This window comes from Larimichthys crocea, unplaced genomic scaffold (assembly GCF_000972845.2).
Source record: "Larimichthys crocea isolate SSNF unplaced genomic scaffold, L_crocea_2.0 scaffold461, whole genome shotgun sequence".
Lineage (NCBI taxonomy): Eukaryota > Metazoa > Chordata > Actinopteri > Sciaenidae > Larimichthys > Larimichthys crocea.
Window position 1 is genome coordinate 24,741 of NW_020856012.1, and position 22,321 is coordinate 47,061.

At 40.3% G+C, this 22,321-nt stretch overlaps 1 protein-coding gene across 1 annotated transcript; it reads left to right on the plus strand.

Annotated features, from left to right (window-relative positions):
* Nucleotides 1–8,380: 8,380 nt before the first annotated feature.
* On the plus strand, nt 8,381–20,906 carry LOC104939266 (disks large homolog 1-like; the record flags this gene model as incomplete). Its single annotated transcript, XM_027276595.1, has 10 exons — nt 8,381–8,580; nt 10,906–10,969; nt 12,068–12,083; nt 13,681–13,722; nt 14,166–14,216; nt 18,668–18,769; nt 19,277–19,449; nt 19,520–19,629; nt 19,839–19,930; nt 20,764–20,906. Coding segments are annotated over 10 exons (957 nt in total), but the record flags the coding sequence as incomplete, so codon positions are not given.
* Between the last annotated feature and the right edge of the window lie 1,415 nt (nt 20,907–22,321).

Consider the following 22,321-nt stretch of genomic DNA (forward strand, 5'->3'; position numbering starts at 1 on the left):
TTTTTTGGCTTCGTTTTTCTGGATTTTTGGCAAAACCGTTTGCCGAAACTCTTAGAAAAGTCATAGCCATCGATTCCCGGCCGAGCCGGTCGTTTTGATACCCGTTTTGTGTATGTGCGACAAAAACGCTGGGAGGAGAAGCGAACCGAAAAAAACACGGAAGAAACGGAAGACGAATAATAAGAATAAGCCCGAGAGGTTTTAAAGAGTGTGCTCTTTCAGGCACACTCAATAATAAGCGCGGTGGATAACATATAGTGTGCGCCTTGCACGCACACTCAATAAGCAGAATAAGAATAAGCACGGTGAATAACATATAGTGTGCGCTTTCAGGCACACTCAATGAGCGCGTACGGAGCCAAAACTATATGTCTGACAGCTTTGGCAGGCGAATGTGAGTGATACAACAAATTTTGCTACGTTTCTATGTATAAATCGTGTCTATAGTGGCTCATTTGAGGCCACGGTAGTCAAATACATTTTATTTTTTCACTGATTTTTCTCCCTGCTCCTCACTCTAGCTGATGATGTCATCCACTCTAGCACAAACATTCCACCACATACATACCCATTATAAACCCAGAAATTTGACTAAAAACCTGCTCAACTTTGAGCCTTGATAGTTTAAAAACGGTAAAAGCTGTCGATGAGTGTAGTGAATCCCTGAAGATAAGGGAAGCATACCTACGTTTTAAAGTTTAAACGAAGTCTCTCGGTGAAAGTATGCCAGAGCAGTTCATTGTTGAAAATGTCTGTTGAAATGTATTTTTTTTTCGGGCCTCCCCATTCATTCCCTATGGGAAATTTTTCGCAATAAATTTGCAATAAATTCGCGAAAAACATGCAAAACTCTTAGAAAAGTCATAGCAATCGATTCCCGGCCGAGCCGGTCGTTTCGATACCCGTTTTGTGTATGTGCGACAAAAACTCTGGGAGGAGTAGCGTGACAAAAAAACGGCGTAAGAATAATAATAAGCATAAGCGCGGTGGATAACATATAGTGTGCGCTTTCAGGCACACTCAATAATAATAAGCGCGGTGGATAACATATAGTGTGCGCCTTGCACGCACACTCAATAATAAGCAGAATAAGCGCGGTGGATAACATATAGTGTGCGCCTTGCACGCACACTCAATAATAAGCGCGGTGGATAACATATAGTGTGCGCCTTGCACTTACACTCAATAATAAGCGCGGTGGATAACATATAGTGTGCGCTTTCAGGCACACTCAATAAGCGCGGTGGATAACATATAGTGTGCGCCTTGCACGCACACTCAATAATAAGAACTAGAAAAATTTCTAAAGAAATTTTGAGTGTGCCTGACTCTGGCCCCGTCGTCCCCATGCATTATTACTGACACTGCTCACCAAATTCAGGACTAAAAAAGAAATTTTAAGACTGACGAGTGGGCTGTTGCTGGGGGTCTGTATTCAAAAAGCACACCTCAAATAGTCATTTTTAACATGTTTATTTAGACACAGGAGCAGCTAGCACTTACGTGCTAGCAATTAACATTAGCTTGTTGGCATTAGCATGTTATGCTTAACATGTTAGGGCTGAAGCGCCAGCAATTAACATCAGCATGTTAACATTAGCATGTTAATGTTAGAATGTTAGCGCTGATGCGCTAGCAATTAACATTAACATGTCAGCATTAACAGTTACCATTAGCATGTTAACGGTGATGCGCTACCAATTAACATTAGCATGTTAGCATTAGCATGTTAGAATTAACATGTTAGCATTAGCATGTTAACATTAGCAAATTAACATTAGCATGGTAGCATTACCATGTTAACGGTAGCATGTATTTAATTCCTAGTGGCTAATGCTAATTATCAGTAGCATGTTAACGCGCTAGCTGCTCTGCTGTCTCTGTCTGCCATTTTAGACAGACAAGTTCAAATTAAGTGCCAAGAACTACTAAAATGGCCGCCACTCGGCTTCTGCCTGCTGGCCCCTCCCCCCTCTCCTTCCAGCAGGCTGAGGTTGCCAAGCAACCAGGACCTAATCAGCAGCAGCTGGTCTGCACCTGTTAAAATGTCAGTTAGAAATCCTGAAACTGAGAGAAAATGCTGAGACCTTCCCTCGAAGAGGAAGGACTTTTGGCCAAACCGTAATTCCAATCATTGAACCGGCTTAACCTGAGGCAGGATGAGACCTTCCCGATCGTCTACATAGTCGTTTTGTGTCGATAAATGAAGAAATGTGCCCTGGGAGCAAGAGAGGAGGAACACGTTTACTTCTGCCTTCCTCCAGAAAAATTTCCCGCTTTTTTAAACATGGGAGTCTATAAGGCTGTTGGGGGGAGTAGTCGATCAATGAGCACGTAGGGAGCCAAAACTATAACAGACACAGCTTCAACAGTGTTATCATGCGACCGCCTCGAATTTTCCTACGTTTGAGGGGAAACTGTCTGTAGCTGTGCATTTGCAGCCACAGTCGCAGTTTACAAATTTATTTTTCGACGACTTTTTCTCCCCCCCCTCCACTCTAGAGATGACATCACTGACTCTAGCTCTGGAAAGTTCTCGCAATACACACCCATTCATTTTTTGCCGTGGTTTTTGGCGATTTTTGGCAAAACCGTTTGCCGAAACTCTTAGAAAAGTCAGAGCCATCGATTCCCGGCCGAGCTGGTCGTTTTGATACCCGTTTTGTGTATGTGCGACAAAAACGCTGGGAGGAGAAGCGAACCGAAAAAAACACGGAAGAAAAACGCGAGACTGAATAATAAAAGCCCGAGAGGTTTTAAAGAGTGTGCTCCTTCAGGCACACTCAATAAGCGCGGTGGATAACATATAGTGTGCGCTTTCAGGCACACTTAATAAGCCCGAGAGGTTTTAAAGAGTGTGCTCCTTCAGGCACACTCAATAAGCGCGGTGGATAACATATAGTGTGCGCTTTCAGGCACACTCAATAAGCCCGAGAGGTTTTAAAGAGTGTGCTCCTTCAGGCACACTCAATAATAAGCACGGTGGATAACATATAGTGTGCGTGCAAGGCGCACACTCAACTAGAAAATTTCTAAAGAAATTTTGAGTGTGCGTGGACTCGGCCCCGTCGCCCCCATACTTATATATAGCATGTCTTGCTCTGCTATCTCTGTCTGCACTTAGACAGACAAGTTCAAATTAAGTGCCAAAGAACACTAAAATGGCCGCCACTCGGCTTCTGCCTGCTGGCCCCTCCCCCCTCTCCCCTTCAAGCAGGCTGAGGTTGCCAAGCCACCAGGACCAACTCTAATCAGCTGCACCTGTTAGAATGTCAGTTGGAAATCCTGACAGAGACAGAGAGAAAATGCTGAGACCACCCCTCGAACAGGAAGGATTTCTCGCCAAACCGTATTTCCAATCATTGAACCGGCTTAACCTGAAGCAGGCTGAGCCCTTCCTGAACGTCTACATAGAAATTTTGTGTTGATAAAGTGAAGAAATGTGCACTTGGGAGGAATTCAAAGAAGCGTTACTTCTGCTTTCCTCCAGAAAATTTCCCGCCTTTTTAACATGGGAGTCTATGAGGGTGTCGATGGGTGCTGCTGCCGAATCTTCGCGTCTTGAGCCAAAACTATATATCTTACACCTTTAGCAGGTGAATGTGAGATGAGACGACAATTTTCCTACCTTTCTAGGTATAACATGGTCTGTAGTGGTGCATTTGAGGCCACGAGGTCGAATACGTTTTATTTTTTCACTGATCGTTGCTCTCCTCTTCACTCTAGCGATGACATCACGCACTCTAGCTCTCGAAAGTTCTCGCAATACACACCCATTAATTTTTTGGCATTGTTTTTGCCGATTTTTGGCAAAACCGTTTGCCAAAACTCTTAGAAAAGCCATAGCAATCGATTCCCGGCCGAGCCGCACGTTTTGATACCCGTTTTGTGTATGTGCGACAAAAACTCTGGGAGGAGTAGCGAGACAAAAAAAGGGCATAAGAAGAATAAGAAGAAGAAGCACGGTGGATAACATATAGTGTGCGCTTTCAGGCATACTCAATAAACAGGATAACAATAGCGTGGGAGCCCTTGGGCACCCACACCAATATAAGCTTAAGAATAAGCCCGAGAGGTTTAAAGAGTGTGCTCTTTCAGGCACACTCAATAATAAGAAGATGAAGGTCGAGAGATAATAAAGAGTGTGCTCTTTCAGGCACACTCAATAATAAGAAGAAGCCCGAGAGGTTTCAGGCACACTCAGTGAAGTAACCCTCCAACAGCACATGATAAATCACTGTCAAACATGAAACTGGTTACGCCCTTAAATGCCCAATCAGCATCAAATATTGAAAAGAACTCACACTGGCAACTGAGTGGTTGAGGTGAGGCTATTGGTGCATGAAGATTTTCGGTGTCTGGTGCTCTGGGACGCTGTGTGCGTTTAAGCATGTCTGTTACAGTATGTGTCTATATGTGTATAATGCATAAGACACAGACTAAGCTTTCCTCAGAGAAAACATCACAGAGGCGAGTTAAATCTGTGCATGTGTCCCTTCTCTCTTCTTATTTCCACCTTAAATGTCTTTTTGAAATGCACTGTTTGGTTCAATAGCATGTTATCAAATGTTTTACATTTTATTTTTTTTTTTTATGCGCTGCTAATCACCAAATCTGAACCAAACACTGATGCATTAATTGCTGTAGAAGGCTCAGACTCTCTGGACAGTGATAAATGATACCAACCTCTGCTGAACTGATGAACTGATCTCTGCTGCAGATATCAATTCGAAGCATTTGAAGTCACGCTCCAGAACATTTGCTTCCTGTAACTGAGTATATGGTTTAAAGGCTAAAAGTCTTTTTGAATGTGGTCTGACTTTTACTTGAAAAATAAATATCATGTTTTTTGTTTTGTTTAGTTTTTTCATTTACAGTATGGTAACAGTTAATACATATAGTTCCAAGAACAATTGCCAATTAAGTTACTATGCATTGCCTGCTGTTTTGTATGAGACAGCACCACCGTAGTTGTTGTGTTTCAGTGAATTGTCCTGCAGATTACCTCAAATAATGCAATAATGTTCTATGAGTATTCGCGGGAAAAGTTCAACTGCAGTGCAGTTTGGACAATAGGTTGCTGGCTGTGCAAAAAGTAAAGTAAGGTCGCAGCAGAAGGCCACCCACCATGAGCTTGGTTCTGCTCAAGGTTCTGCCTGTTAAAAGAAAGTTTTTACTTGCCACTGTCACCAAGTGCTTGCTCATAGTAAAAATTGTTGGGTCTTTGTAATAATATTATAAATAGCCCTGCTCTGATTTAGTCCTATATATTTCACAGCACAAAGACCACTGTAGAACATGGCTAGGTCTCCTGTCTTCTCAGTAATTACACTGGAGTAATTCGATTTCAAAGGTTCCCACATGAGAATTCAAATGACTGTAACACTGTGAGCTGGTAATTAGGGCCCGAGCACGCGGTGCAAGGCCCTTCGTAGTTTATTTATTTTTTTTATTTTGCAGCTTTAATTATTCTTTTTTTTCTTTTTCTTTTTCTTCCTAAAAGTAAATCGCTTTTTCGACGGCCCATATCCCCCCGAAAACTCATGAAAATTTGACTACCCCCCCCCCCCCCGTTAGGTGTAAAATTACGTATTTTTTGGACTTTTCGGGTTTTGGGGTCATTTCCAGGGGTCGCATTTGAACGAACTCCTCCTAGGGATTTCATCCAATGTGCTTGAAACTTGGCGTGTGTGTTCTCAAGGCCTCGACAACGATAAGTTATCAAAATCACAACTTTTTATCAGAGGGCGTGGCCGTGACAGCGCGTCAAAGTCAACGCTGTCGATTTTTTCAAAAAAAAAATGAGACTCCATTTACTTTAGGGCTGATTTTCAGGCAAACGTGTTGTGCTTCCATATACTTTGTCAGAGCTGTCTGAAACTTCTTGTGGTTGTTAAGACCTATATTATGCACAATTCGGCTGCATTACTAATTAGGGGTCGGGGCAAAAGCGCTCTATAGCGCCTCCTGGAATTTTTCTTTGGAACAGCCCCGCCACAGTTTTTCAGAATTATGAAACTCAGCCCAATTGTAGAACATGGCAAGACCTACAAAAAAGTATCTTGGACCAATGGGTTAAAATGAACAGGGAGCGAGATATTTGAGAATGAAAACCGCCATTTTTGCTGTTTCGAGCTGGTTGAGAAGGGGTCATGTTTGAACGAACTCCTCCTAGGGATTTCATCTAATTCATTTCAAACTTGGTAGGTGTGTTCATATAGACTTCCTGAGTAAAAGTTATCAAAATGATGAATTTTGGGGAAACTGTGTGGGCGTGGAAATCAATAAAAAGATTCAAAGAGAGAAATCGGCAGGAAGCACCTTCTCAGAGCTGTCTGAAACTTCTTGTGGTTATTAAGTCCAATATTATAAAGACCGATATTATGCACATTTTGATGTGCGCACATATGCAAAGGGCCCGACCATCGCTGCTTGCAGCTTTAATTATAGTTACATTTACACATGGCCTTAATAATACAAGAAAAGATCCATGAGTGTAGCCTGCTAGCTAAACATTTTCATTCATTTGGGATGTGTGGAGCTCTTAAAATATTGCTGCTCATATTTCTTACTCTTGGAGAAGTGACATTATGAAGGAAGGAAAGTTATTTATACACTCATCTGACAGCTGCCCTCTACTGCAGGTATCTGTGCACCCTCTAATGTAAATGTAAACCCACACCTCATGTGTACATTGTTTTTTTGTTTTTTTTTAAACCTATACAAAAATTACAGATAAAGTCTGTAATAACCAAGCTAAGTATTATGCCAACAATGTTAAATGACACTTATTTCTCATTTTTGGACAGAGAAATTACTATTTTAAAAGTTTTCTGCTTTCTTAAATTACATACAAATGTATGCTAAATGACAGTAATTAAATATTTGGGTCATTATATAAATCTTTTTTCATATTCCATATTTCCATACTAACAACTGAACGTTTTTCTTTGTAATTTTGAGATAAATCAGTGTACACATACACTGTGACCAGTGTAAAAGATTACACTGCAGTAATCTTCCTTCACTCGAGTAATTCAATTTCAGAGCTCCACAGAGGAATTAAACTGGCTATAATTTCAAGAAGAGGTAATTGATTCAGAGTTACATTTGCATAGCTGTGGACTTAATAACACTATTAATTCATGTAATCTGATTACATGGATGAATAGTGACGTATATGTCAGGTGACCTTATAAAGAGACAAAGTCAAAGGAATGTGGCTGGGCTGGGTCCGCAGCTTGTTTCCTGCTTTCCTTAACCATATGATTATTATTGTTACCATGTCAACGAAGCTACCCTAACCATAGCCAAGTCCCAAACCATGATCTTTCCTTAAACCTAGCTAAACCTTACCCAGAGCATTGTCACATCATAAAACTGTTGATTCTTCTACAGTGATCTGTAAGTTTTGGACAGCACAATGAAATGATGACGCCCAGAAATATGACTCAGGAGAAGTCCTGAGCAAACAACCTCCTTTTTTGTTTTAGTTGAATGAATTGTTGCCGTTTCCTGTAATTAGCACCAAACTACAAAGTTCTTCAGCAAACCTTCAAGAAAATATTCAGAATAAAAGTAACAAACAAAAGAACATTTCTGTATTTGATTACTGTCATTACCTACTAACATTAACTCTGTTTCCATCAGTCTAAAGTTATATTTTATTGAATGATTACAATTCTGCGATGAAGCTGACACCACAGCTGATCAGTGACATCCTAGTTGAGCTATTGACCTTCTGACCTTCAGTCTGGCGTCCAGTCTGATGGAGAGTCATATTTTAGCAGCCATACAGTAAACATGCAGTGTCCTGTGTCAAAGTTTTAATTTTATCATCTTTGATCAAACATCAATAAAACATGAGCTGGTGTTTTTTTTGTGATGTCTGATTTTCTCCTCCTTTGTCTATGTTCTGTTTTATTGATGAAGACAGTAGGGACTTCAGGGGATGCCAGTTATTTCAGCTCTACTTCCTTTGCACACACACACACAGCAACAACACACATTTTGCTGGCCTACTTTCCAGGGTCTTTTCCCTCCGGATGGGTTTGGAACTCTGTGGTCAGAGACAGATCACCGTTCAGATGCACACACACACACAGGCATTTACACAGAGACAAGGTCATAAATGAATAGTACAGGAGAGCTTGTTTACTGCAACACATCTCTGTTTCCTTTTGTTTGTTTGTTTTCTTTTTCTCAGTTAATTATTGATCAAAAATATTTTAATATTTTTGTCTGTGAAATGTATTTTCTGGTTTCATATTTAGGACAGTCACTAAAGTGTCACTCAAATATATGACTAATCCGTCTGTTTCTGCCTCTTCCAGTACACCTGATTGCCTCATGAAGTTGTGTTTCTGAGTAATCGTAAATTCCTCCATCTGCCTGCAGAGCATTGTTCGACTACGATGGAAGTGCATCGGATCTGACCACACCCAATCAGGCCCTGCCATTTCATTTTGGAGATATCCTCCACGTGAGCAGCGCTGGCGAAGAGGAGTGGTGGCCTGCCCGTCACCTCAGCCCGCCGCCTCAAAACTGCCCTGAAGTTGGTGTCATCCCCAGCCGCAGGAGGTCAGAGTTCAGAGTATATTTACCTTGTGGTATTAGTACTTTTACTCTACTGCAAGTGTCATCGCTATATAGAATGTGCTGAATATAAAACACGCAGTGGAAACAATATTCCCTCCTCCCACCTCACTCTTCCTGCTTGTTTCTCAGAGGAGGAGGCGACAGACAGATGTTGATAGTTTTCAGTGGTGGGAGGAGGAGATCATTTGGAAGAAGTCTTGTTAACGTCTGTGACACAGAAAGAGGTGATGTGATGAGAGTGGAAGGTGATGGAGTGGAAGGAAATAAAGTGAGGGAGTGTTAAAATGTGAAAGAGGGATTAGAGGCAGACAACGAGGAGTGGGAATGAGTGATGGAGTGACCAAATGGAACATGGGAGGGAGGGACAGAGAGACGGTCACATGGGGGTTTAGACAGAGGGGTATTAGTAGACTGAGGTGATATTCTCCTCCTTCACCTCTGCTCGTCTTTTCATCTCCTTCTCCACCTCTCCTTCTCCCCCACCTGTTCTATCCTCTCCCTCTACTCCAGATCCTGCCTTTCTCACCATACAGTATTTTCTTTTTCTCCTCTTTCTGCTCCACTACTATTCTCCTTTCCTTTATCTGTCACACTGGGATGTCAAGAGTTTTTGTCCTGTCTCCATGCTTGTTTTGTGACTTCCTGTTTTATTTTGGAAATATACTCTCCTCTCATTTCAGGTCACTTGCCCTTCCTCATGTGTCACCAGTCTGATTGTCTCCCCTGATTCCTGATTGTTTCCACCTGTTCCCCATTACCTCCATGTGTTTATAGTCTGCGTCTCCCTTTGTCCTGTGCCAGTGTGTCACGTCTATTTACCTGATCACCAGCACTCTCGTCATAGTCTAGTCAGTAGTTATCTTGTAGTCGACTTTTTGTTTTGTCTTCTAGTTTGTTTGTTTTTTTGGCTCTGCCTTTTTGTAGTTCTCGTTTGTGCTTTTGATCATCCCTCATCGTGAGGCGCTTTTTGTTTTCCCGGTGTTACCCGGTGTTACGAAATAAAGTCATCTGCTTCATCCCGTACTCTGCGTTCGAGTCCTCTGCTTTGAGTTACCCGGTTGTCATTATCCCCCTGTCCTTTACCCTACTCCTTCTTTTCATTCTCCTCCTTGCCTTTTTCTTCGCATTTTTTCCTTCTCAACCTCTCCTCCTCTTCCTTTTATACTCTCTTCCTTCTTATCTTCATCCTCTCCTCTCTCCCATACTCCATTCCTCTCATTTCAACTCCTCATCTCCTCTCCATTCTTATGTTATTTAATGGAAAGAGAAGAAGAGGAGGAGGTCAATATAGAAACACAGGATTGTGAGGAAAGGAGAAGCAGCTGCAGTATTCTAAATATTGTCACATGAAGGTATTGTGTTGGATTTTAGACCCTTTTGGAGCTGAGCTGCCATCACAGATTAAAACTGAAGCAGCGTCTGCAGTCAAACATTATTATTCTAATTGATGTTGTGGACTTTAATGCTGCTGTCATCAGTGACGCTTGTTTGGCTGTTTGCAGACATCAGGAGTCTAAAAGATGAATAATGTGAGACATAATGTGAGTCTAAAAACACATCTGGCTTATCAGCCTGAATTATAAAATGAGGCTTCAACACAGACACTGGAGATTCACCTTATTTGAAATTCTAGTGTTGAATATGATCAGCAGCAGGAAATAGCCCTGCAGAGGAAGTGACAAATCTAAATTTAAACTTAGCAGACAAATCTGTCTCCTTAGCAGCAGCAAGCATAGAAAATGTTTTCTACCATGGTGCAGAAGTATTTTGGTCTTATCTCACTCTCACCCGTTTGCATCTCTTATTAGGTATTCACATTCAGATTAGTGGATATGGTCGTGCTCTTTTCTGTCAAGTCCCATAATATCTGGATATTACATTCTACAAAAACCACATGACCTCACAGTGCTCATAGACATAATAGATCCAAAAATACTTCAGACATGTTGAGCTACAAAATAACTTTTTCAATGTAAAAGTTCTGAGGCACTGAAAGTGAAGTAGTTCTACAGTTTCAAAGATTTGTGTATGTGATAACAGTTTGATCCTTCAGAAATAAAAAGTGATCAGATCACCTGATTAAAGCCTCATTGTTTCACTGTCACAATTACTGCTGTGTTCCACAGGCTTAGAGCACAACAGAGTGATGAAACTGGCAACAAATGCAGTAAAGCAATGAATAATGTCTGACAGAGCAGAAAAACATAAACACAGAGTCAGTCAGATACACTTCTCTGAATTCTCTTCTGTCCACACTCTGTCATTTGTCCTCTTTCAGCATTTCTCTTCATGCTTTTCATCTCACAGGGCAGAGAAGAAGGAGAGGTTGAGGTTAAAGACGGTCAGAGTGACGAGGTCTCAGGACAGATCGGTGAGTAACAATCTTAAAAATTGATTTAGTCTTTACAAACGTCATCTTCCAGTTTTACAGACTAACATTGGACTCAGGTGAGCTCATGAATGGCATCTGCAGCTCTTAATAATAGATTCCGAGCGAGTCTCAGTTCTTTTATGAACGTATTGAGATGCTGTTAAACCAGGTGCTTTGACTCTGACTGTGTTATTTGGAGAAAGTGTTTTTTCACCTGTCATCTTAATTATATATAACTGTGCTGTTAATGAAGTCAGAGCAGAAACAGCACTTCCACACAGTGATGTTAACCCGTTCTATTTCTTCTCTAAACTTTCTTAATATGAGAGCACACCAACCAGACGTGGAAAATGATGCTGATGCTGTTTCTTTTCAGCTGAGACTAAATCAACACAATAATAGTAAATAAACTAAATAAGCCAGCGCAGCGTGACCTTCAACTGAGCATCAGCAGTTCATTTAGACAGACCTAAAGGTAACCATGCTTGTGACGTTACGAACTCATATTAGGAGAATGAACTCAAAAAGGCAGGTGGCAGTGGCTTAAGATTGACTGGCGTGGTATTAGTACTGGCGTGCAGGTGGAGTAAGGCAAGCATGTAAGAGGATTCTCATGTTACCCACTTGGAAATAAATCTGCTCTGCTTCTGTTATAACGCTGGCTGAGCAAAGCGAGGCACACTGGAGAACTTCACACAAGAAAAACCTGAATGAGTCAGAAACAATAGAAAGGTAGTCAAAGTCATGTTGGAATACAGAGTGAAAGTGACAAATCAGCACACACTCAGAAGTGGGAGAGGAAAGGAAAAGGGAAAGAAAAGGAAAGAAGAGCTCATAATTAAAAATGATCACACACGCTGTATCCTCTGGCTCCATGCTTTGAATAACACTGCGAATGAATCCCACTCACTCAAACTGTGTGTGTGTGTGTGTGTGTGTGTGTGTGTGTACAAGTTACATTTATCTCCTTCACTAGCTTCTCCAGAGCTGTGGTAGAAGTTAAAGAGGCTAAGAGTGTGTTTTTTGCTGTCAATAATCCCAGTCAGTATGATGATTCATGTTTGCTCTCTCTCTCTCTCTCTCTCTCTCTCTCTGTAGGATCAAGATGATAAAGGTAGGTATCCTCTCCATCAGTGACACCTGTTGGTCAGTATATGTAACTTCACCTCTTTAGAAAACCAGACTGACACCACTGTACCTTCTACTTCCACCCCATCTCGGACATCCTCCTCCATCCTGCCATGGAATAAAAGACAGGAACTTGATGAAGAGGGTGTAAAATACTCCAGTTCCCCAGTAACTGAAGTATTTAATGCAGAATAAAAAAACTTCGATCTGATCTTATTTTCTGGGCACAAACTGCCAGGACAGAAAAAAGATGTGGCCTGTTTTTAAATAACTTTGGACAAAACAATCTGATCTCAAGTACCTCAGTCTCCCACCACTGCACATGTTTGTAGTGTTTCTGGGAAGTTTCTACACAGCAATAATTCACTTATTTCATGCCGCAGCCTGAAAACATTTGTCATTTTACCAGAGTTGTTTTCTTGCACAATACACACTACAATACAAAGCAGTGTGTTAAATGAGATATCAATCACATTTTATGCAAGTACTGTACTGCAACAAATCAAATGTGACAGCTGCAGTTCTGTTTCCATTGTCTTTTTGAGACACTTCCAAATATAGGATTAGATCAAAGTCTGTGTTATTATTTTGGACCTTTCACTGAGAGTAACGTTGATGACATTGACTTCATGACTTTGTGTGGCAGCTCTTTTGCTAAAACTATCAAATCAGATTTCAGATTTTATTTGTATAGCCCAAAGTCAGAAAGTACATTTGCCTCAGAGGGCTTTACAAGCTGTACAGGGAGTGACACCCTCTGTCCTTAGACCCTCGGTTCGAGTGAGGAAAGACTTGCCCACAAAAAACCTTTAACAGGGAAAAAATGTGGAAGAAACCTCAGGAAGAGCCACAGAGGAGGGATCCCTCTCCCAGGACAGACAGACGTGCAATGGATGTCACGTGTACAGGACAAATCAACACAAACATATTGTACAATTACAATGACTGACAAAATGACAATGAATCACAATGACTGATAAAATGACAATGAATTACAATGAATGATAAAATGACAATGAATTACAATGAATGATAAAATGACAAAGAATTACAATGAATGATAAAATGACAATGAATTACAATGAATGATAAAATGACAATGAATTACAATGAATGATACAATGACAATGAATTACAATGAATGATAAAATGATTACAGTAGCAGTGGAACCTGTGATAGAGATAGAGAGACACAGATGCACAGCAGCAGCAAATCATAAACTAACTATACACTGTAATGGAGATATAGTAACAATAATGACAGTAATAATATGTGTAGTGGACGTCGTGCAGGACCACAGCAGCAGCCACGATCCATGAGATTTTTTCATTTTTCACCATGGCTGCTACGTTTTGTACAATGCATGCTGGGATAGACTCCCACTCACCTCAACAGAATACTTGATTATAGAAAACAAATGATAGAAAGGAATGATGTTGTGTGTCTCCTGGTTTCTCTTGTAGACGAATGTGTGTCATTGGTTGAGTGATATTGAAAGAATGCAGTGTGTGTGTGTTTGTCTGTATTTATGTGTTTGTTTGTGTGTGTGTGTTGCTGACTCTGACCTGTCTTGTCCTTCCAGAGCTGGTAACCTCTGGCACCAGCGATAGTGAGAGTTGTTCCTGTAAGTGTATACCCTCCTCTATCTCTTTCTTTCTTTCTTTCTTTCTTTCTTTCTTTCTTTCTTTCTTTCTTTCTTTCTTTCTTTCTTTCTTTCTTTCTTTTCTTCTCTATCTCTGTCTCTCTCTCTTTCTCTTCTGCCTTCTTTGTTTATTTTTGTTCACTTTGTATTTTATTTTCAAACCTCAGCCAACTTAACATTGCTGCTGGATTCTGTGTATTTCTCTCTGTGTGCTTGTTTGTCGTGATTACTGTGTTTTTCTGTGTGTGTGTGTGTGTGTGTGTGTGTGCATATGTTCTCTGCTTCTTCAGCTTCTCCAGAGCTGTTGCAGAAGTCTGGTCCAAAAGTAGGAAAGACTAAGACTGTGTTTTTTTTTTTTTTTTGCTGTCAATTATCCCACCCACTGTGCCTCTAAATGTGTCAATCATTTCTATTTGTCCAATCAGCTGGCCAGGAAGAGACACTCCTCACCTACCAACCTGTCATGCAGCAGGAAGGTCAGTGCTTAACTCACATCATCCTTTCATTTTTCAAGTTTCATTTGTTTTCTTTTGATGTTGTTTACAATCAAATATCTCTTCATCTATAAACTGAAACCTTTCAGTTATACATGGAAACTTACCTTCAATTTTTAGACTAAAAGTAACCGAGTGGACATTTAAAACATTTATACAGAGTGAAGCTGCTTGTTTAACCACTGCTGGTTCAGTCATCACAAATCCATCCTTTGCAGCCAAATAGAGATTTATTTTAAATTTTAGTGGAACTTTTTAAACATGTTTGATGGGTGAAATTAAGAAGATACAGAAATTGTTGAACTATTAAAAAATGTTTTTTTCCTACCTTTAACCTGGATGTTTGATGTTTTGGCCACTTGGGGGCAGCAAACAGAAGTTATAAACACAGCATGAAAATAGTATTACTTTGAGAGTTTTTACACATATTTTTTTTTTATATGGAGTAATGTCTACCTGATAAATATACATCCATTACTAACTCTCCTTAGAACTGTTTTTCTGACAGGCATATCTGTCTCTTTAGCTGCTGAATGCTCCACTCTGTTCACCAGCTAGTTGTTGCTAACTGTGTTTGTCTGCACTGCTGCTGAGCGGGGAGCATACACTGGCTTTATTAAAGCAAACAGCACAAGGGAGCAGTGGGACTGAACAAAATGGTAAAGTTGGGGCTATGAACGGCTGCATGTCGAAGTGTCCTTGGGCAAGATACTGAACCCCAAATTGCTCCTGAAGGCTGTGCCATCAGTGTGTGAATGTGTATGAATGGTTATCTCCTCAAACTGATGAGCAGTTGGCATCTTGCATGGCAGCCAATGCCATCAGTGTATGAATATGTGTGAATGGGTGAATGAGGTATGTAGTGTTAAAGAGCTTTGAGCGGTCGGAAGACTAGAAAGGTGCTAAATAAGTTGTTATAAGAATTTTTAAATGACCCTTCAATAAGGAAGACTGGACTCGAAGTCTCAAAGTTAAGTTGAATTTATTGTTGTTCAAGAAGGAGAATTTAACAGTGCTGACCCTTGTTCTCTTCTGGACTTCTTCTATTTATACATTAACCCGGACTTTACCCTACCCTGCGAGTCTTAGGAACAAATTCATATTAGAGAAGTGAAAACAGAACATGTGAGGAGGCATCTTACATGGCAGTCAGTGCAATCTGTGTGCGTAATGGTGGTCAGAAGACTAGAAGGGTTCCATATAAGTCCAGTTTATTTAAATCAAATCAAATCAATTTTATTTGTATAGCCCAAAGTCACAAAATACATTTGCCTCCGGTCGGCTTTACAATCTGTACAGGGAGTGACACCCTCTGTCCTTAGACCCTCGGTTCGAGTGAGGAAAAACTTGCCCACAAAAAACCTTTAACAGGGAAAAAAGGTGGAAGAAACCTCAGGAAGAGCCACAGAGGAGGGATCCCTCTCCCAGGACGGACAGACGTGCAATGGATGTCACGTGTACAGGACAAATCAACACAAACATATTGTACAATTACAATGACTGACAAAATGACAATGAATTACAATGAATGATGATGAATGACCACAGTAGCAGATATGGTAGCAATAATGACAGTAATAATATGCGTAGTGGACGTCGTGCAGGATCACAGCAGCAGCCACGATCCACGAGAACCTGCTGGACGACAGAGCACAGAAACTCCGGGGAAGTTTGGTTAGTAACATGCATTAATGAGACATGTCCACAGATGGAGAGATGGAGAGATAGAGAGAGAGAGAGAGAGAGAGAGAGAGAGAGAGAGAGAGAGAGAGAGAGACAGAGAGAGAGAGACTGAGACAGAGAGAAGGGAAGGAGAGTCCCCCGGCAGTCTTATCCTATAGCAGCATAACTAAGGGATGACCTGAGCCAGCCCTATTATAAGCTTTATCAAAAAGGAAAGTCTTAAGTCTACTCCTAAAGGTGCTGACCGTGTCTGCCTCCCGGACCCAGAATGGTAGTTTGTTCCACAGAAGAGGAGCCTGATAGCTGAAAGCTCTGGCTCCCAATCTACTTTTGGAAAATATAGGAACCACAAGGAACCCAGCATCCTGAGAGGGCAGTGTTCTAGAGGGGTAGTAAGGTATTATGAGCTCTTTTAGATATGATGGAGCCTGACCATGAAGAGCTTTGTAAGTAAGGAGAAGAATTTTAAATTCTATTCTAGATTTAATAGGTAGCCAATGCAAGGAAGCCAAAATGAGAGAGATGTGATCTTGGTTCCTGTCAGAACACGTGCAGCAGCATTCTGAATTAACTGCAGACTTATATAACTTAGACTTATTAGAGCAGCCTGATAACAAAGAGTTACAATAGTCCAGCCTAGAAGTAACAAATGTGTGGACTTGTTTTTCTGCATCCGCTTGAGACACGATGCGTCTGATTTTAGCGATGTTACGTAAGTGGAAGAATGCAGTCCTCGTAATTTGTTTTATGTGGGCGTTAAAGAACAAATCCTGATCAAAAACAACTCCAAGATTCTTTACAGTGGAGCTGGAGTCCAGGGTGATCCCATCTAAAGTAACTAAGTCTCTAGAAAGAGAGTTTCTGAGGTGTTTGGGTCCAATTACAAGAACTTCAGTTTTGTCTGAATTTAACATCAAAAAATTGTAGGTCATCCAACTTTTTATATCCTTAAGGCATGCTTGGAGTTTAGTTAACTGATTGGTTTCATCAGGCTTGATCGATAAATATAATTGGGTGTCGTCAGCATAACAATGAAAATTGATAGAGTGATTCCTAATAATGTTCCCTAAAGGAAGCATATATAAACTAAATAGAAGTGGTCCTAGTACAGAACCTTGTGGGACTCCATGACAAACTTTGGTATGCATGGAGGATTCATCATTGACGTGAACAAACTGAGATCGATCTAAGAAATACGATTTAAACCAGCTTAGGGCGGTTCCTTTGATGCCAATTTGATGTTCCAGTCTCTGTAAAAGAATTTGATGGTCAATGGTGTCAAATGCAGCACTAAGATCTAACAGGACAAGTACAGAGATGAGTCCTTTGTCTGATGCCATTAGGAGGTCATTTGTAACTTTGACTAATGCGGTCTCTGTGCTATGATGCACTCTAAATCCTGACTGAAAATCCTCAAATAGACTATTGTTATGGAGAAAGTCACACAGCTGATTAGCTACAGCTTTCTCAAGTATCTTAGACAGAAAGGGAAGGTTTGATATCGGTCTGTAGTTGGCTAAGACCTCTGGGTCTAGAGTGGGCTTTTTAAGAAGAGGTTTAATTACAGCTACCTTAAAGGACTGTGGTACATATCCTGATAATAAAGACAGATTAATCATATCCAATAACGAATTACTAACTACAGGTAAAACATCCTTGAGCAACCTGGTTGGGATGGAGTCTAAGAGACAGGATGACGGCTTAGCTGCAGAAATGATTAAAGTTATTTGATGAAGGTCGATGGGGGAAAAACAGTCTAAATACATATCAGGTTTTACAGCTGTTTCAAAACTTGCTGTATCAGAATGCAGATCAATGTCTGTTGAGGGCAAGAGGTGATGGATTTTGTCTCTAATAGTTATAATCTTATCATTAAAGAAGCTCATGAAGTCATTGCTACTTAGACCTAAAGGAATAGATGGTTCAGTAGAGCTGTGATTCTCTGTTAGCCTGGCTACAGTGCTGAAGAGAAACCTGTGGTTGTTCTTATTCTCCTCAATTAAAGAAGAGTAATAGGCTGCTCTGGCATTACGGAGAGCCTTCCTGTATGTTTTGAGATTATCTTGCCAGGCTAGATGAAATTCTTCCAGTTTAGTGGCACGCCATTTGCGTTCAGATTTACGTGCCTCTTGCTTTAATTTACGAGTCTGCTGGCTATACCATGGTGCTAGCCTTCTTTGTTTAATTATCTTCTTTTTCAGAGGTGCAATAGAGTCTAGAGTTGTCCGTAATGAGCCTGTAATACTATCAACAAGATGGTCTATTTGTGGGTGGCTAAAGGAAGTAGACAAGTCCTCTGTTACAGTTAGACATGGCATTTGATTCAATGCTGAAGGAATCACTTCCTTAAATTTGGCTACAGCACTATCAGATAAACATCTGCTGTAGAAGCTTCTACACAAAGGCTTATAGTCCGGTAGTATGAACTCAAAGGTTATTAAAAAATGGTCAGACAGAAGAGGATTCTGTGGGAAGACTATTATATTATCAATTTCAATGCCATATGAGAGAACAAGATCAAGAGTGTGGTTCAGACAATGAGTCGGTTTATTTACACTTTGACAAAAGCCAATTGAGTCTAATAGAGAGATAAAAGCAGTACTAAGACTATCATTGTGGTTGTCCACATAATGGTTAAAATCACCTACAATAATTACTTTATCTGTTTTAAGGATCAAGCCTGATGCAAATTCTGCAAATTCAGATAAAAATTCAGAAAGCCTTTACCGTGTGTGTTTGTCATATCCCAGTTAATTATACACGGCCAGTCATCGTGCTTGGACCAATGAAAGATCGGGTCAACGATGACCTCATCTCTGAGTTCTCTGACAAGTTTGGATCCTGCGTCCCACGTGAGTGTCTTAACTTTGTGATAAATCCAGAAAGTGTTTTTATGACCTCCCTGGAAGATAATGTTTAGCTTCTTTTGTTTTTCTGCTAAGCACCAAGCTGAAAGGAGATTAAATGACAGAAAGCTTCTGTACTTTTATCAGATTTTATCATTTGTCACTTTCCACACGGTTTGACGGTCAAAAATGAGAACTATAAAACGGGGACCTATCTACTTCTTCAGTCTATCTGTTGTTTTTAGAAATAAAAATGGAATTAAAGATGAGACAAAGATGAGCTGGATATAAAGATATATTTCTATTATTTATTTATTTTATAGGGACAGAAAGAAACTTAATCAACACAACAATAAATCCTAATTTAGTTTTTGACAGCTGTCGATAGGCTGACCTTTCTACAAACAACGTGACGCGTACAAGACAGCACATGCTAAATTAGTAATACAATGAAAATGCTATAAAAACTAATGAAAGTAACCCATAACTTGTGTGAAAATCTATGCTCCTCAGACACAACACGGCCACGACGAGACTACGAGGTGGACGGCAGAGATTACCACTTTATGTCCTCCAGAGAGCTCATGGAGCGAGAGATTCAGGAACACAAGTTCATTGAGGCTGGACAATATAACAACCATTTGTATGGAACCAGCATACAGTCTGTGAGAGAAGTTGCTGACAAGGTGAGTTTAAAAGAGTACGAGGAGACGAAATGGAAAGGAAACAGAACAAACAGCTCTGTCTGTCTTCCAGGGTAAACACTGTATACTGGATGTGTCGGGGAATGCAATAAAGCGTCTCCAGCTGGCCGGACTCCATCCCATTGCAATCTTCATTAGACCACGCAACATCGACAACATCCTGTAAGTAATGGAAATCAAGTTCATTTAGCACCTCATTACATGGTCCATCAGCAGTGCCAACACTCCTGGAAAATAGTGGATTGCTCCCTCCAGGTTGGGAGTGAATGGCTGCTCCAAGTGAAGTAGTTCAAGTATCCTGGGGTGTTGTGGGTTTAGTTGTAAAAGACAATTTAAATTCTTGATATTGAATCTCTTGTCTGTCTTTCCAGAGAGATCAACAAGCGTTTCACCGAGGAACAGGCGAGGAAGACCTTCGACAGAGCTGTCAAACTGGAGCAGGAGTTCACAGAGTATTTCACCGGTTAGTTACAAACACACCAACACGTACAATACAAGCTACTGTTCCTTTCCTTCATATTCACCTGAATGTATTCATGTCAAACAGTTAGACATCTTGAGGGAAAAAATGTTTTGATTTTCTCTCTCAGAGTTAAGTCAGCTAGAGAAAGGATGTGTTTAGCCCACTGCAGAAGACTGGAGGCAGGGTGAAACAGCTAGCTGAGCTCTCTCCAAAGCACCTCTCAAACTCATTTAATACTATTAATTAAGATTCTAATTGGAAGCTCAGCTAAGCTTTCAATTAGCATCTTGAGCTCCTGGCTGTCACTCTGTTCTTCACAGTTATAAGTGTCATAAATCTTCCATTAGACTGTGGGCAACAAAGAGAATAAGCCAATTCCCAAAATGGTGGTGATTGCAATCGGCCATCCCATTCTTAGCACAGAGTAGAAAGGCCACAAAATGCCTCATGTAGAGCCAAAGTATTTGGTTTGTGGGCTACTGTAGAAATATGGCAGGTCAAAATAGATGAGGATTGCTATTTTCAAGTTATACATGATAATATCATGATTATACATCATTATACATAAATGAAAACATAGTTCTGAATATTACATTCATCTGAAAATAACTGGACCTTTAACAAAAGCAGTAACATTATTGAGTACAGGATGTCAGTGTGTAACTGTTTAATGTAAGGTGAGCAAGTCGAAGACAAAGTGATGTGTCACATTTACCACATGTTGATTCCACTTCCTTTTTGTACACACACAGTATGTTTTGGTAAATGTTTTAGGTGAGGAGTATTCATCTCTGTCTGTCTGTCTGTCTGTCTGTCTGTCTGTCTGTCTGCAGCTATAGTCCATGGCTCGTCTCTAGAGGAGGTGTATTCACAGGTGAAACAGGTCATTGAGGAGCAGTCTGGTCCTTACATCTGGGTGCCCACCAAGGAGCGACTCTGAAGAATACAGACATATACGACATGATCACACACATCACATCTTTCAACACTTCCTACTTCTCTAATTTTCTATTATCAGCCTGCTTCCTCTCTCTCTCTCTCTCTCTCTCTCTCTCTCTCTCTCTCTCTCTTTCTCTTTCTCTTTAACACAAACATCACTACACACACACACACACACACACACACACACATTTACACAAGCACATAAAGGTGGATGAGGCTGGGACTATCTGGGACTGCTACTTCTTGAATTAGGTGGAGCTAAAGTCTGTCCAGCAGCCTATTGGTGGAGCTTCCTACAGCTAAGTTTCCTTAATGTTTAAGGAGATGGTTCAAATCAAGGCGACATGTACCATTATCTGATTTGATTTCATTATTGTTCTTCTTATTGTTGTTGTCGTTGTTTTCATATTAAGGGTAATGCATTCATGTATGGGTTTGTAATGATAATATTGTCACCAAGAGGCAGACTTTTGCACGCTGTAGCTTTAAGAGCATATTTATGGGACAAAATCTTGATCTCCTTCCCTGTCTGTCTGAATGTCTGTCTGTCTGTCTGTCTCTCTTTTCTCACGGCATTGCTCCTGTTTAGAGCTTTTCTCTTTCTTGTTTTTTTTTTAACCCTTCTCTCATATCCCATCCCTCCTTATTCCTTTCCTCTTCGGACTGTCTACAGACATTAGATATGAGGTGAAAACTTTAGAATGAGGCCCAGAATTTTGTTATCAAGGGCCAATATGAAACTATACAGTAGTATGATTACTGTTTAGAAATGTAGCAAGAAAAGGATTCTAAGCATAAGACATTTGTTAATATTTCCTCTAAGGACGGAAATTCTAAATCAAAGCTTAAATAGAAAACTAAATTAGATTGTTTTAAAATAAAGAATGGAGTACTGTTGGCCATAAAAAAATAAGTTTAGTAGGTAGCCTCATGAAGGTCTTAGTGTCCATTTAGAGGCCCGGCTCTGTATTTATCATATTCCTGAGGATTATACATAGCCAAATAAACACATTATTTGCTAAAAGTAATGATTGATTGGTTTATTGGGACACATTTATCACACAGCTCCAGCTTCAAGTCATCATATGGTTAATTACAACAACAACCAATCAGAGACATGGATTTACTAAACATTGCTTTTAAAAATATGTTTCACATTCTCACTTAAATTTTTTTTATTTTGTGTGAAATCCTCACTATTTAAATAAATAGTTATTGATTAGATGAAATAGAAACAAAAAGAAAACCAAACTAGAAAGAAGTTCTGCTGTTGGTAGATGAGGTGACTGATGTGAAGCTAATGCAGAAGTGCCAAAAACTTCAGTTCCTTAAACGTTCACTTGAGACTGGCTACAGAACATTTCAGTCTCCATAAGTCCCCATGTCCAAATGTCCAACTTCACAGCAGAAATAAACATGTTTACAGCCTGGTACAAAAAACACTTTTGG